Genomic DNA, 14560 nt, shown 5'->3' with positions numbered 1-14560 from the left:
TACAGAGCAATAAAATATAAAAGATAATAAAGGATACAGAAAGGAGTAATGACAAAAAAAGATATATAAAAAGGTCAAATTAATTATTTTACAATTTTAAAAAAATCACCATTAAAAAAGGCAAAAGTGCAGACAAGAGGTGGAAAAATCAAGATTATTTAAAATTACTTGCATTGTTGAAGACAGTTGTTCCCAACCTTGGTGTAGGAACCCCTTAAGACACCCAAGGAAAAAACTGAGGGGTCACTAAATATTTCTTTTACACAATATAATGTGTTCTGTTGCTTTTATGCTTTTATTTTTTAAAAACACTATATTTTCACTGTTTAAGAAACATTCAAATGAGTGAGGACAGCAAATGTAGAAAGGCTGAAAACAAGCAATTCATTTATCATATATACTGATAAATACTATTGTTTGTATATAAACTGGCCCCTGGTCTCCTGTCATTTTGCCAAAGTGGCCCCTGCATAAAGCAAGTTGACTATCCCTGCCCTACAGGCTACAGAGGATCTATGGTTTACATCATTCATTCTTAATTTTGGGAAAGCACTGACACACCTAAAGCGTCTAACCTGCCAAAACACACATGAAGGAGGAGCAGGGAAGGAGAGGTTGATGTCAGGGTAATTTCCACAACTCTTTAACCAACTCAGTGCAAAAGCAAAAAGCGAAGTCACTGCTTCATGCAAATTTCTGACACCTACGTCAGAGTGAAACAAACAAGGGCTACGCTGATAGAACAGCAGCTTTACTACAGTTCCCATGAGCCCTTACTCTTAAAATAAAAAGAGCTTGAAACCTATTGCCTGATCCATTTCTTTATTACAATTAACATCCATGAAATCAAACATTTTAAAATATTTTACTACATATTAACACAAAATACAAAAAGTTTGGTGATAATTTTTAAAAATATTATATGTGCACGTGTCGATGAGTGATAAACAGGAACCTAATAAAACACACATATTCCAATAAATATTTACACCAGCCTTGTCCACCACCACGGCATTACAGTCCGCCTAAAAAAAAAAAAGGTGCTTGCAACAAATCAAAGTGAGTCTTTTGTTATCACAGTGTTTTCAGATTGTCTCTTCATACAGCGTTGAGCTGTGGTAAACTCCGTACATTCACAATACAACTGACGATACTTTGTGTAAAAGGAGAATCAGATTGGTGGCTCCTTGTGTGGGATGGGTTTGGGTACTCCGGGTCCTTGCTTTGGAGCTGCTGGATTTGCAGGAGCACCGCTTTCATCTGCATTCCAATAATCCAGTTCTCCATACCTGAAACTGACAGATGGTGTCCAAATACGGTTAAACTGGTTATACAGGTTTGCTTGCGTGTTTGAGGACGATATGGTAGATAAAAAATAAAAATTCATACCCAGAGATCGGGACTGTGGTAGCTCCTGGATGTCCAGGCTGGAATTAGAAGAAAAACAACTTAAAATCTGCCATGCTGAAAACACATGTACATCTTCTGTAATCCAACATTGCCCTGCCTCCCCTGCTGCGATGATCATTATAAAAACAACAATTTACCCCCTGTGAAGGAGCCTGTACTGGAGGTTGAGTGGTGACACTTGTCTGAACATTGCTGTTTGACCGCCCATTTGCATTTCCAGCATTACGTGACCTAAAAAGAAGAAAGCTTTAATCATCTTTCCATCAAAAACATTGCCTTTAAAGTATCTATCAGTATATTTTTAATGTGAGGTGATGTTTACTTGAGGCGCCTGGCTCCTTTTATGCACGGGTCCAGAGAGTCTCTCCTGAAGACGAAGAGCAGCCCCAGAATGACAAGGACCAGAACAGGAACCACCAACAGGAAGAAGATCAACAGGCCGTTCCTGAGGGAGTAATCTGAGGTAGAAAAAGGTCATGTGTCAGTAAGAAACACTACGGTACAGTAACTGCAACAGTCAACTTGTGTACCCTACAATAACAACAGTGATTTGCTGTTTTTGCAGTGCCTTTTGTTATGAAGTTTTTCTTCTCAAACACAAGACATCATGACAAACTTAACATATATGAATACATCAGGAGTGGAAACAGGAGTTGCAGAGAAGACAACTTAGATTTACTGTATAACTAATGCTGGTAAAACAGCTAAAATACATGGTTCTAGTTCACAATGTGAGGCATCACAGCCTGAGAATATGTTTAACAGTTGTAGCAACTACTATCAATAAAAAAAGCTGCTAAGAGGCTGAGTAGGCTCGTAACTGGGACTTGTTAAATAAAATCGATGCTGAAGTCCAAAGATGCGTTTTATGGTGGTTTATCAAGCAAACAACTGCGATAACTAAAGCAAAATGAGATGAAATGAAATATTATGTCTTGTGATATTACGTGATGTGATTATGGTCAACAGAAAATATGAGAGCCAAAACTCACCCTTTTTGTCTAAAAGTTGCCATGCCAGTGAATAAACAGGTAAAATAATGTGAAACCACACCCATTCCTGTGCCAATTACTACCAGAAGTGAAAGTGACCAAAAGAACACAGCCTAAACAAATAATAAACAGAGCTTAAATACACATAATGGCTCCTACACCAGTCAATGAGCACATTGTTCCTTGTTTCTGATGATTAAAATTTTTTTAATGATACATCCTCAGTATAATTAAAGTTAGTACAGTGACCATTCAAAACATGCCTGTTTGGAACAGGCCGATTGCCGGGCCTCAGATATGGCTGCTTAAAGCTTTCTAAAAGGAAATGCCCAGTTTTACAGCAGAAATAAAGCTGGTACAAAAACAGTTTTGGCCTCTTTCATGACAACTGGACGAGGAGTGATTTTTTTTTATGTAACTCACCCATTTAAAAATAATTAGGACTTAAAGTTATGGATTATTAAGGGTATGGTTGCTTTGAGTGAAAGATGGGTGCCCCTGTTGACAAGTTGCTACCCCAGGCGCAACACTGGTTGGCTAATGTAACCATGGTGTAACCCAAGACCCACAGAGTTTAGGCGTAGCTGTAGCTGTTGCTAATTCACTGTGCTTTCAGTTTATGAAAGTTAATTACAACGTTTTGGTGGACCAAAAAAGTCTTGTTCAGCATTTGGTTGCACTAAATGACCTTCTAAGGATTCAGATATTCAATTTTTCTAAAAAGTACATTTTGTTTCAATGGTTTTCATCTGGTTTTCTGTAGAGAATATTAGCATTAGCATTAGCATTAGTAGGTGCAGTCAGTTTTTCCACCATTTTAGTTCATTTTAGTAACTCTGGTACTTATCATACCCCTATTGTTACTCTGTTAGGCACTGGTTTTTGCCTTTGCTCATAGAAAACACTTCTATCTTGTATATTCACATATTTTGCCAGATATTTAATAATCTATTGTTATTACACTGGGCCCAGTGAGTGACCCTGACCCGGGGAAACCACTGGTCATTCCTATTGGTATTCTGTGAATCATTAAAACTGTGGTTACTGTTAGGGATGCACTGAATATTCGGTAACCGAATATATTCAGCCGAATATTGCAAAAAACACACACATTAGGTATTCGGTGGAATAAGTGAAAAGCAAGGCCGAATAATAGCGGTGTGTTTTGATAACGCAATCAAACAGCGTGTAGTGACAAATGGAGTAAAATGTCAGCAGTGTGGCGATATTTTACTCCGTCCGTCGCTGCACTCGCATTTGCGACTAAAAATAGTTTTGTGCGAGCAAAATAAATCATTCAGCACGCTGTGTGAGTACAGATTTCAACCAGCAGCAGAAACGAAACGGCAAATCCCGCCGGTTGTGGGTTGAACAGGGGTCACAGACACAGACAGGAATGTATTCCTGTCAAATACGGCGGCGCATGATAATGGCTTACCGGCGATGGAGAAGTCCGGCTCCAGGTGAATAACTTGTTGTCACGACTGCCCAAAAGTACCTGAACAGCCGAGCCGTGGCGGCACACAGGTGTGACGTGTCAGAGGAGAAACGAGCCGTTTACATTTCTCTCTCTGTGGCAGGTAACGGCCCACAAACCTCACCGCACTTTAGGGACTGTTCTTTACTTATGAAGAGACTGTTCTTTACTTGTCAGGGGAGGAGGGCGGCTGGTTGATTTTTATTTAATTTAATTATTTTATTTTGATCCCCCCTATGTTAATCACTTATTGATGCTGTTTTTGAAGTACGAATAAGTCAATAAGTAATTTATTCCATTGAAATATCATTGATGTATTATAAAAAAGTGATTTATCTTTTTATAAATGACAAAAGGCACATCTGCCTCATTTTCACTGTGGTATCCTGATACTACTTAGAACCATGATATTTTCACTGGTATCGTACCGTGGGTCCCAATTTTGGTACCGTGACAACACTAATCTGGGGGGGGTTCATCTGCAAAAACTAATGAAAAACTAAAAAAAAGGCATTTGGTATTCGGTACTCGGTATTCAGCCAAGCATTTAATATTATTCGGCTTCGGCCACAAATTTTCATTTCGGTGCATCCCTAGTTATTGTACTTAGTTTTACCATAATTTGAAGCCTTCTCTGGCACACAAATTTAATTCGAGATAAATAAAGTCCTGTTGAATTGAATTAAACTGATTCACAGTTAATTATAGCTGTAAATGCACAGTCTTAACCAAGCTAGCAGCTAGCTACAGGGTTAGCTCCACTCTCTCGGTCACTCCAAAAAAATCAGAGATGGCGACACCAAAACGTTGAACCCGAGGATTCAAAGCAGGAGTACTCAAACCGATGGCTGACAACAAAGTGGCTACGTCTATTATTTTATATAGTCTATGGTGTGTAGTTGATTGGATAACCAGTTGTCACAAAAAAAGGACACACATTTACAAGCTCCTCCCATTTTAGTTAGACGATCTAAGACCAATACACTTTGACATCTTGGCGCAATAACAAGACATGTAATAAGGAACCACCAGCACTAAAGTCATGCCAGCAGAGAACAAAATGATTAATACATGAGTAATATGAAGCCTAATAAAGGACCACTGTATTAGATTACTTTGTACCTAGTGATGCATTTAGAGATCATCATGGCTGATTTCCATATGTTGCCCCATTCAGAGCTCAAGAGTGTGACATTAGGTGAACTGTATAAGGTATGGTGCCTTTGACTTTCTGTGTGCTTTGTCTTGAAAAGTAAAGGTAAACCCACCTATCTGAGCAGGACCGCTGTCTATGCTGCCACCTCGCCCTGACTTGTCACAGTTAGGCGGGGCCCACCCGTTCTTACAGTGGCAGTGCCCTTGGTCATTACACACCTGAAGAGAACATTATAGGGGCAAAGTCAGACTTGTCATCACTGGCTGGTCACTGAGTACAAAGAGAAAAGAAAATGCAGACTCACCCCTCGGTTGTTGCAGGTGGTCTGGGCACTACAGTCCAAGTTGGGCAGCAGAAAGGAGGCGTTCACACACTGAAAGTCTATGCAGGTCTGACAGAAGAATAATGGCATCATTATTTTCACTTTCACAATGACAGTACTTTCCAGGAACAAGTATAATCACATCAGTTACACGTTACATTCCTTCTCTTTGGCTTTTGCACTCCTTAAAATACTTTGTCTGCTTACCTTTCCTTTCTCACAAGGGCTGCCATTGTTGATGTAGCCAGGATCCTGCACGTCGGTGCCAAGGTTGAAGTGTGCGTTAATACACCTTGACCCTTGAACTTCTTCCACACTGACTTGGGCACCAGACGGGGGGGTGTCGAGGTCCACGTTAACACACTGCAACTTTCCACACATGGAGTTTCTGCAGTGGAGGATTAAGAGATCACAGTCACTTCCGACAGCTGTTAATGACTTAAATGTTGGGGTGAAAAAACTCAAACGATCCCAAACGATTTCAATAACTGGGCCCTGAGTGGATGTGGTTCGTAATACATGATTTAGGAGTTTCAACCCTGTGCAGTGGCGCCTTCAAGGGGAGGCCATGGCCCCCCTGATATAATTGCAGCCCCCCCCCACTGGCCAAAAATGATTGAAGGCTGACATTACTGTCTTTAAGACGCTGTGGGGTGCGCATTTTTGATGCTAGGTATCAACCATGTTGGCATAACTTGTCAGGAAGCAGGCTAAATAATGCTCCAAAATTAGCATGGCCATTTTCCAAAAGGTCGTTTGAGCTTATGATATCTAGATGAAAATGGCTTCTATGGGTAACCATGAGTCTCCCCTAAACTTCAGAGGGCTTGTTCCCATAAGTGCTTTGGTCCTTACAATCAATGCACTCCTTCAAAATAAAGCTGTTGTAAGAAAAAAGGACAACAGACCTATTTGAAGAACAGTAAATCACCTAACTGTGCTATATGGATCCATACGTCATCAGCATAATTGAATTTCTGAAATTCAGTTAGAGCTTTTGGTTTTGGTGCCACTGATCCTGTGATCTAGATGTAGAAGTTTTCCCGAGAATTACACACATTACATCATCCCTCAATAATTAAAAACTAGGGTACTTACGCTACAGTACATCTGATGAAGGTTTTGCCGTTGGTTCCACAGTTTCCAAATTGGTTTCCCCTTGTGTTTGCATTCTGGAAACAAATATCTGCTGCCTTGGTTGCTGGATCTGCCCAAGAGAGACATAATATCCAAGATATAATGTTAATGTAAAGATGTATTTTTAATGTATTGTATTTTAATGTATTTTCTCTACATTTTTCAGAAACAGATTTAGCTGCGAATCTTTGTATCAAGCATTACTGAATGTACCTGGTGCAAAGAGATGTTTGCACTGGTAATCGTACGTCTGGCATCGGCCCTCATAGCAGTACGCAGCAGCTTGACCGTCCTGACAGGGCAGGCCGTCCATGACATAGAAGTCCTCGGGACAGGATGCATTTTTGCCATTACAGTACTCAGAGAGATCACAGGTGTTGACAGACTTTCTGCAAGGTGCTCCGGAAACCATGATCTAAAACACAAACCAGTCACATACAAACAACAAAGACGACCCACTGGTTTCTTTTAAAAGAGCAAAGAATTTTTTCCCAAATACAATCTATTGCCTTCACTTAGTGCAGTCATAAACATAGATTGTATAATAAAGACGGATGACATGACAGCTCCCCAAAAGTAAAGCCAAAACACATGGCTGTCTCTAGCGTAGGTCATAAACCCTGCCCCCTCCATGTTAGTGGATGGAACATGGGCCAAACTAAAAACTCATGTCAAATAACCACCAAGTGTTCATTCTTCAGATAAGTTAAGTTTTAATTAGTTATTTACTGCTGCTAACTCTGACCTGAGGTCCACCATAATGCTGACCTGACAGTTGTCGCAGCACTCTCCCTGAGCACAAGCCGACCCAGATGTAAATGTGCAGGTGGCAGCATTACAGCATTTATTGTTGCATTCCTGTATGAAATGGAAACAGAGAAACATTATGCTTACCACTACATTCAAAAGACAGAAAACCTGAAAGAGTCTGTTTTCATATTCAAAATACTGGTCTGCATGTAATCACAAACTTTGTGTGTGTGTGTGTGTGTGTGTGTGTGTGTGTGTGTGTGTCTGGCATGCAGTACTCTACCTCTGGTTTGCCACAGTCACACTGCTCTCCTTTGTCCAGCCGGCCATTGCCACATTCAGCGACTCCAATCACATCTGACGGGGACGGCTGGTTATTCAGACACAAGCCTCCTCCTCGAATGACCAGCTTCTCAAAGTCTTGTTCACTGCAGCTGCTAAAAGTGGGGGACCCACTACAGGGTGGCAGGATAAACCATTAATTAAACATCTATTTGGATAGGCCTCAACTCTACAGAACAATCTCTGAGAATCTTTTGTTGTCAAATTAATTTCAGTAGAAAGACACAGCCTGTGTGCGACACTATGGCTGTAAAAGATACAGAATGTACTATACACTGCATTTAAGTACTGCAGGAATTTAACTACTGCTTTATTACTTCATGTCATGAGGTTAAGACATATTTTGTAGAAGATGTGTTACCCAGCAGCGCCCATGATGCAGCTTTTTCCATCGCAGGTGCAGCGCCCGTTGTCGTGATTCATGCCCAGGTTATGGCCCATCTCATGAGCCACCACAGTGGAGGCAATAGCCAGGTTGTCGTTGCCGTACTGTGGAAACACACCCAGTGCATTCAGTGTTAACATTGTCGATAGTTAATATATCTAAATATGATCCTGAACTCTTATTCATCAGTATTATCAAAATAAATACAAAAAAGAATTTTGGCTACACATGAATTTCAAGAGTGTTTCTATTAGCAGTGCTGATCAAATACAAACCAAGATTCTGCCTATTTCTAGCCTAAAATGTCTTCAGAAACATATTTTAATACACTGTTTAGCTGTAATACCAGAGATGGTGAGCAGGAATTGGCTGCCATACTGTTTTGTGCATAAACTGAGGCTGAAAACACATTTACACAATTGAAATTTCAGAATTTCTCCCTGACTTTTTAAAGACCCAGAATGAAGTTTCCATGGCCATTCATAACATATAACACAAAAAGAACTGTATTGTACACTTTACTCCAAATGTTAATTATATTATAGAATGTGGTATGCAGTCACGGAGCAGTAGAACTCCCAGAGTGCACTGCAGCTTCCAGTGACACTTGGACGCTCTGGGCTGAACATATCAACGTCTCAAATTTGATAATGGCAACTGGGGCTGAAAAATGAAGCCAACGCGGAAGTGCCAAAAACTGCAGTTCCTCTAATGGCCACTTGAGGCTGGCTCCAGAAGCCAGTCAATCCCCATAGACCCCCATGTTTGAAATGTCCTACTTTACAGCAGAAATAAACATGTTTACAGCCTGGTACAAAAATAGTTTTGGTCTCTATAGCTACTTTCCCTTCCTGACACCCTTATATATTTCATTAAGGCTTAGAGTTACGCATAATTACAGGTGGGCGGCTGTCTGCCAAGACAGTCCTTGGCTTCTCAGTCAGATCAACCTGTCACTCCTCCACAGCTCCACCTTCTCACCCATTATGGTTTTGTTCTGGCTCCAAAAAAACCCAAGATGGTGACGACAGAAATGCCAAACCTTAAGGCTTCAAACCAATGGGTGACATCACGGTAGCTACGTTAATGATTTTTACAGTGTATGGCTCAACCACTCTGTCACGACATTATTTTTCTTGCTCCACTTACTCGCCATTATTCAAACATATCAGATTCAAACTCTATTTAAACATAATTACAGCTAGCTGGCGTACATAAAGGAACAGACGAAACACGGGGAAAAAATAAAGAAATATATGTGATGCTAGATAAAACTTTACACATTGAGGCATTTTAGAGGTACACTGAGTCAAAAGCTACAGAAAATAAATTTGCCGTTATGTTACATTGTGTGCAAGGTATCCATTGAAGATCACTATAGTAATTAATTTACTGCACACAACAAAATTCCATAACTTTTCCAAAACTTTGAAGGTGTTAATAATTGCATGACTTTTTTGATAGGGTTTCCATGACCATGGGAACCCTGTTGTGAAAATGAAATCAAAGCACTGTAAAGCACCACAGTGCAAAAGAATCTTAGGAATTCAACTGACCAAACCAAAATGCCTTGTCATGGTGCTTCGAAGACTGAGATCTGGTCGAACCTGTTTGACTCCTGTGTTACTTAGAGCATGCGAGAATGAGCTGCACTTATGGCACCTGCCATGAATAATGCAGACAGTATCAGTTTCTGCGCAAAAGCTCATACTGCCAAAGCACCAAGGTGTCAGCTGGTGTAAGGAGTGAAAAGGGTGTTGGACTCACCACGTTAATTCCTCCTGCGTGCGCTGGGGAGCAGACTGTGCCCACGAAGGCCATACCCAGTATAGCTCCCTCATATGCACCGGGACGACCACTGAGAAACAAGAGGACCAAGGGACGAGTCACAAACTTCAGCGTCATCATAAAACTCAGAGAACAAGACAAAGAACACGCTACTTACACAATGAGTTGACCGATGTCATTCCTGATCTTTGGTAACAGAGTACTCTTCCTCCACTTGACAAACCTTCCCAGCACCTCTCCTGCACGGCCTTCCACACTGAAGGGATTACTATCCTTAAAAATAACCAGGCCCACCAGCACCACACGGATATTCAGCTTCTTGTAATACTAGAATGCAACAGAAAATAAATCATTATAAAGCATGGGGTGGCAGTGGAACAAAAACAATATTAGAATTATGTAGAATAACTTGAAATCTCACCCCATCCAGTAGATTAGCCAGTTCCACCATTTCCTCTCGTACCGCCGTCTCATTTTGTTCCTTATGATTATACTGTATAAAGAAAATATCATGAAGGATCATGCAGTTATGATAGACTGGTTATTTTTGGCACTATATTCCACAGTATACTGCAACATTTAAAGGAAATAGATTAACTGTTACAAGGCTGATGAGTCATTAAGTACAGTAAGTGCTCATTTATCTGGATCTAGTCAAACCCGTTGCAGCCAATTCATTCTCACTCACCACCACTGAATTCACAGACAGACGAACACACTCACCCTGAGATTATCGACCACAAGCGCCAACTCCACATAACTGGTTTGAGGTAAATTGCGCTTCCTCTGTTTAAACAACAAACAGAGAAGAAGGACAAGCAGTCATTGACATTCTCTGCCACTTTCCATTTCAAAACCAGCTCACACTATAAATATACGCTCAGGTAAACGTGGTGGGGCATCCTAACCCGCAGCAGTGAAGTCAGGGATTGCCCAGGCTCAAAGGGTTCGTGGCTTTGCGTTGACGCAGCCTCACTGACGACCCCGCAACGGACGGGCCCCGACTCACTGTCCTTCAGGAGGTACAGAAGGTGCTCATTGGTGGCAGACCGTGGCACAGGCTCAAGTCCGTATGTCTCATTTCCAAGGACGATCACACCTCTACAGAAAAGTAGTGCATGTCCGTTAGAGAAATGCTTTTGTGCCAAAGCCTGGGTGTGGTACTGCAAACCCACACCTTGGCATTACCTCACCAATTTTGTAACTAATAAACCCAATACACTTCCTCATATTAAAGGTCCAGTGTGAAGGATTTAGGGGAATATACTGGCAGCAATGGAAAATAATATAATAAGAACATTTTATTCAGTGTATAATCCCCTGAAAATAAGAATGTTAGTGTTTTCATTATCTTGGAATGAGCCATTTATATCTACATAGGGAGAAGGTCATCGTCTACGGAGATCACCATGTTGTACCACCATGTTTCTACAGTAGCCCAGATCAGACAAACCAAACACTACCTCTACAGAGAGACATTCACATTTTTGTGTTGGCCACCATAGTCAGCATCCCCTGCCAGGACGAGCAGTGTCGGAAATACACTTCATTTAAACGTAAAGCTGCTTTATTCAGTGTTTTTACCAGTTTAAATCACCTAAAAGCCTGCACTATAAGTTCAACTTACCCAGGATATATTTTCATTATCTGGCTTGACTAACCCTAACGTTGGCTGTCGGGATAACCAGTATCCGAAGCTGGCTATCAACTAGTTCAGCCAACTCTACGTTTTCCTCTCCAGCAAAGAGTGCATTCATGTGAAAAAGGCAGGGTTGTTGATTATGATGGACATCACAAGAACCGTAAATGAAGTAGCCTGCTTTACATGATATGAGATGAAACTGTGTTAATAATTACCTGCAGGAATGTTTTGTTTTAGGGACAGCATATTCATCGGAGTGCAAATTAAACGCTAACCTCTAATCTTACTACAGCTCAGAGTGGACAAACCAAACACTAGCTCCTCGGTAAGGCCATTCGCGTTTTTACATCGGCCACTGTAGTTAACAGGCCATCGTGTTTGTTTTGGAGAGGAAGAGACCTCTGCAGATAATACAGCTCCCCGTAAAAACCCTCCGAATGTCTGGATTCTGTTATCAGAGAAAAAAAGTGAGCACACATAAGCAGGTGCTAGGCTAGTGGCTCGTTGCAGTGTGCCAAACAGCATCAAAGAAACACTGATTTGCAACTTGAAAATGCTTTATTCAGTGTTTTGAGCAGTTTTTATCGCCTGGTCTGTTTGTTTTGAAGAAGAAGAGACCTCTGAAAATTCAGCTGCCACTAAAAACCTTTGAACAATCAACACGGAAGGAAATCTAACCAGGAAGTTTCAGCTGAATAAAATCTGCGATCCTCTCCGGTAGATGCCATGGAATTCCTCTAAATGTTATACACTGGACCTTCAAGTGGGGAAAAAATGTCTTTGGTGATTAAAAATTATCTGGATTGTCTAGATCATTAATTTTGGATGCCAAAGTACTGTGGAATGATAGCACAATCCGATCATATGATCATGACACATTTCCACTCAAGGAATGCAAATACTGAATCAGTGCCCAGCTCTTGCTCATATATCACCTAAAAGAGGAACAGCAAGAGAGATGTTCACACCTGAGGCCAGAGCATGTGCTGAGCGCCACCAATGAATCCTCATATCCTTCCACCTCTCCGTGGTAATAGCAGTGCACCTGAGGGGGAAATAAATGGTGTAAACAGGATTGTGGGCTGAAGTTCAAACCAGGCTAATAAACCTGAATGAATGAGTATCAGCTTACATGCAGTTTTGGATATGATGGCTTGTGGTTATCGTTGGCGTCACGTGAATACTGAACAAAGTCTGGGTGTAGAAAGTCTCTGATAAGAAGAGAAAAACAGACAGGATGTTTAAAGGAGTTACAGCAATGTCAGTGACACTTAATTAACTCTGTGCATACCTGTTCTTTTTTAGGTGAAGCAGGTGTTTTCTGTTGTTTATGTTGACAGCATATGACACTGTCTCCTCCTAAAATGGGTAAAACCAAAGTATTCTTGATATCACATTACAGTGTCATTTTAAAAGAGTTAATCAGGGTTGTTACCTACCTCTTTTGGTTGGCTGTTGATGCTCCTTGTCCATCTGTGAATCAGCTGAGGATTTACAATGGAGTACTTTGAAAGTTTTAATGAAAGCCCATTGAAAATGTCTGGAACAAAGGTGAATACATAGAGAAACTGTAAACATAAAGAAAGGTATCCTGTAGTTTTCTAATGCCATTTCCTTCACGACAAAAAGCACCCACAAATAATTCAACCACATACAAAAAGGCAATGAAATGTTTAATATTAAGGATTCTTCCTGAGGAGTTAGGAAAACAGACGAGGAACACGCTCATTTTCACCTCCATCGAAAGACTATTCAACCTCACCTTTGTTGTCAATCCCAGAAACGCAAGACAGCAAAAAAACAGCGACTAAGATGTATTTCCTGACCATGATCCTGGTTAAAGTACCACGGTTATTTCCCCATTACCCTCACGGTTAACATTACGTTATGCCTGCTATTAATGAATACAGGGCTTATGTCTTTGCTTCCTTCTGCTGGTCAGGTGAGTCGTGATGGGTGTGGCTTGCGACAGGTGGCTTGTGAAAACAAACTGCAAAGGTGGAGTGACAAGACTAAATATTTGTCCGAGTATTTCCCATTCTGTAACACGTAACTATATGTTAATGTTATGCGAGTGTTAGCTTACGGTTAAACTATACCTGCGTCATTAGCAACTGTCTCAAGCGGGTGTGTTTCCGTCCTCTGACATTCTTTTGTTCATAATAGCAGACTTAATTGTTGTTAATATTAAAAAGACAGTAAATCTACAACAAAGTCTTACTTTTTTTAGACCGTGCCTGAATCAGAATTTCTTAAAAACTAACTTCTCTACAGTAAAATCGTCGTAGCCGTTATAAACGTTGAGAACTGCTGTTGGAAATCTCGCGTTATTTCAACAGTTTCTACGTCACTGGCGCGCGGAAGAACTGCACTGTTGTTGCTAGGTTCAGTGACAGCCAGAAGTACTACTCTGCGTCTTAACACTAACCAAAAACCAACAAATATTGTCATAGTGTACGTTTAGGTTATTTTTAATAGGAAGCTGTGAGTTTACAAGATGCGTGCTCAAGTGTCTGGCGCTATTCACAATTATTTCTCGGTTGTTTTAAGGAACTGTTGAACTCCAAAGCTAGCTAGCATGTAAGCTAGCTAACGGTTTGTTGATAGTCGTTTCTGGACAGTGTGTCACCCTATTGTTGGACAACAACAAACTGCGACCTAAGGTAAAAGCTTGGTTTATATTACAAGATAAACGCAGCATTTCGTTCAGCATTGGGTACAGGCGAACGCTCATTAGTTAGCCAATTAGCAACACGGATAAATAAGTTGATGTTATGCCCCCACAAACTAACGTCAAAGCACCGGCATGTCCTTTTTAGGAATTGTTAGATAGCGTCATGTATGGCTGCGTACCATTTTTTAAGACTTGCTCACCTACTGAAGAAAGGGCTGCCCACGAAAGAAGTCTGGACAAGAGCAAATAACGCCTCAATCTTGGTGTCAGCTCAGGTTGTATTGTGAGTATACATTTTGTGTCTTTTCATGTTTAAACTGCCAAGAAGCAACCCTGTCTCTAAATAATGTGGATGTCTAATGTTTTGCTTCTTTTTTTGTAGAATGACTGCGCTGACAGACTTTGAACCTTTAGCAAAGAGACTTAGGGTTGATATAAGTGCCCCAACGTCCCCTCCATCTTCTTCCCAAGGTAACTTGGTTAGA

General features: G+C 40.8%; 2 protein-coding genes across 2 annotated transcripts in view; one reads left to right on the top strand and one right to left on the bottom strand.

Moving 5' to 3' along the window:
* Nucleotides 1-178: 178 nt before the first annotated feature.
* adam9b (ADAM metallopeptidase domain 9b) lies at nucleotides 179-13549 on the bottom strand. Its single transcript, XM_033611566.2, has 22 exons — nucleotides 13164-13549; nucleotides 12841-12941; nucleotides 12693-12760; nucleotides 12534-12612; nucleotides 12370-12446; nucleotides 10668-10860; nucleotides 10483-10545; nucleotides 10181-10252; nucleotides 9917-10086; nucleotides 9739-9829; nucleotides 7948-8075; nucleotides 7528-7699; nucleotides 7263-7352; nucleotides 6708-6909; nucleotides 6456-6564; nucleotides 5565-5745; nucleotides 5340-5426; nucleotides 5148-5253; nucleotides 1733-1868; nucleotides 1548-1641; nucleotides 1390-1427; nucleotides 179-1295 (listed from the first exon to the last, which is right to left on the bottom strand). The coding sequence occupies exons 1-22, from the start codon at nucleotides 13228-13230 to the stop codon at nucleotides 1172-1174; spliced, it is 2448 nt and encodes an 815-aa protein (XP_033467457.1). The 5' UTR covers nucleotides 13231-13549; the 3' UTR covers nucleotides 179-1171.
* A 223-nt stretch (nucleotides 13550-13772) lies between these two features.
* Nucleotides 13773-14560, top strand: part of LOC117247208 (poly(ADP-ribose) glycohydrolase) — a 32727-nt gene continuing 31939 nt past the window's right edge. The window contains exons 1-3 of the mRNA XM_033611567.2: nucleotides 13773-14064; nucleotides 14221-14358; nucleotides 14458-14546. Of these exons, the coding sequence (XP_033467458.1) occupies nucleotides 14243-14358; nucleotides 14458-14546 (205 nt within the window). The 5' untranslated portion in view covers nucleotides 13773-14064; nucleotides 14221-14242. The remainder of the gene's footprint in view (nucleotides 14065-14220; nucleotides 14359-14457; nucleotides 14547-14560) is intronic.

This window comes from Epinephelus lanceolatus, chromosome 21, assembly GCF_041903045.1.
Source record: "Epinephelus lanceolatus isolate andai-2023 chromosome 21, ASM4190304v1, whole genome shotgun sequence".
NCBI classification, from domain to species: Eukaryota; Metazoa; Chordata; class Actinopteri; order Perciformes; family Serranidae; genus Epinephelus; species Epinephelus lanceolatus.
Note: the sequence above shows the minus strand (reverse complement) of the source record. Positions and strands in the feature narration are given on the sequence as shown.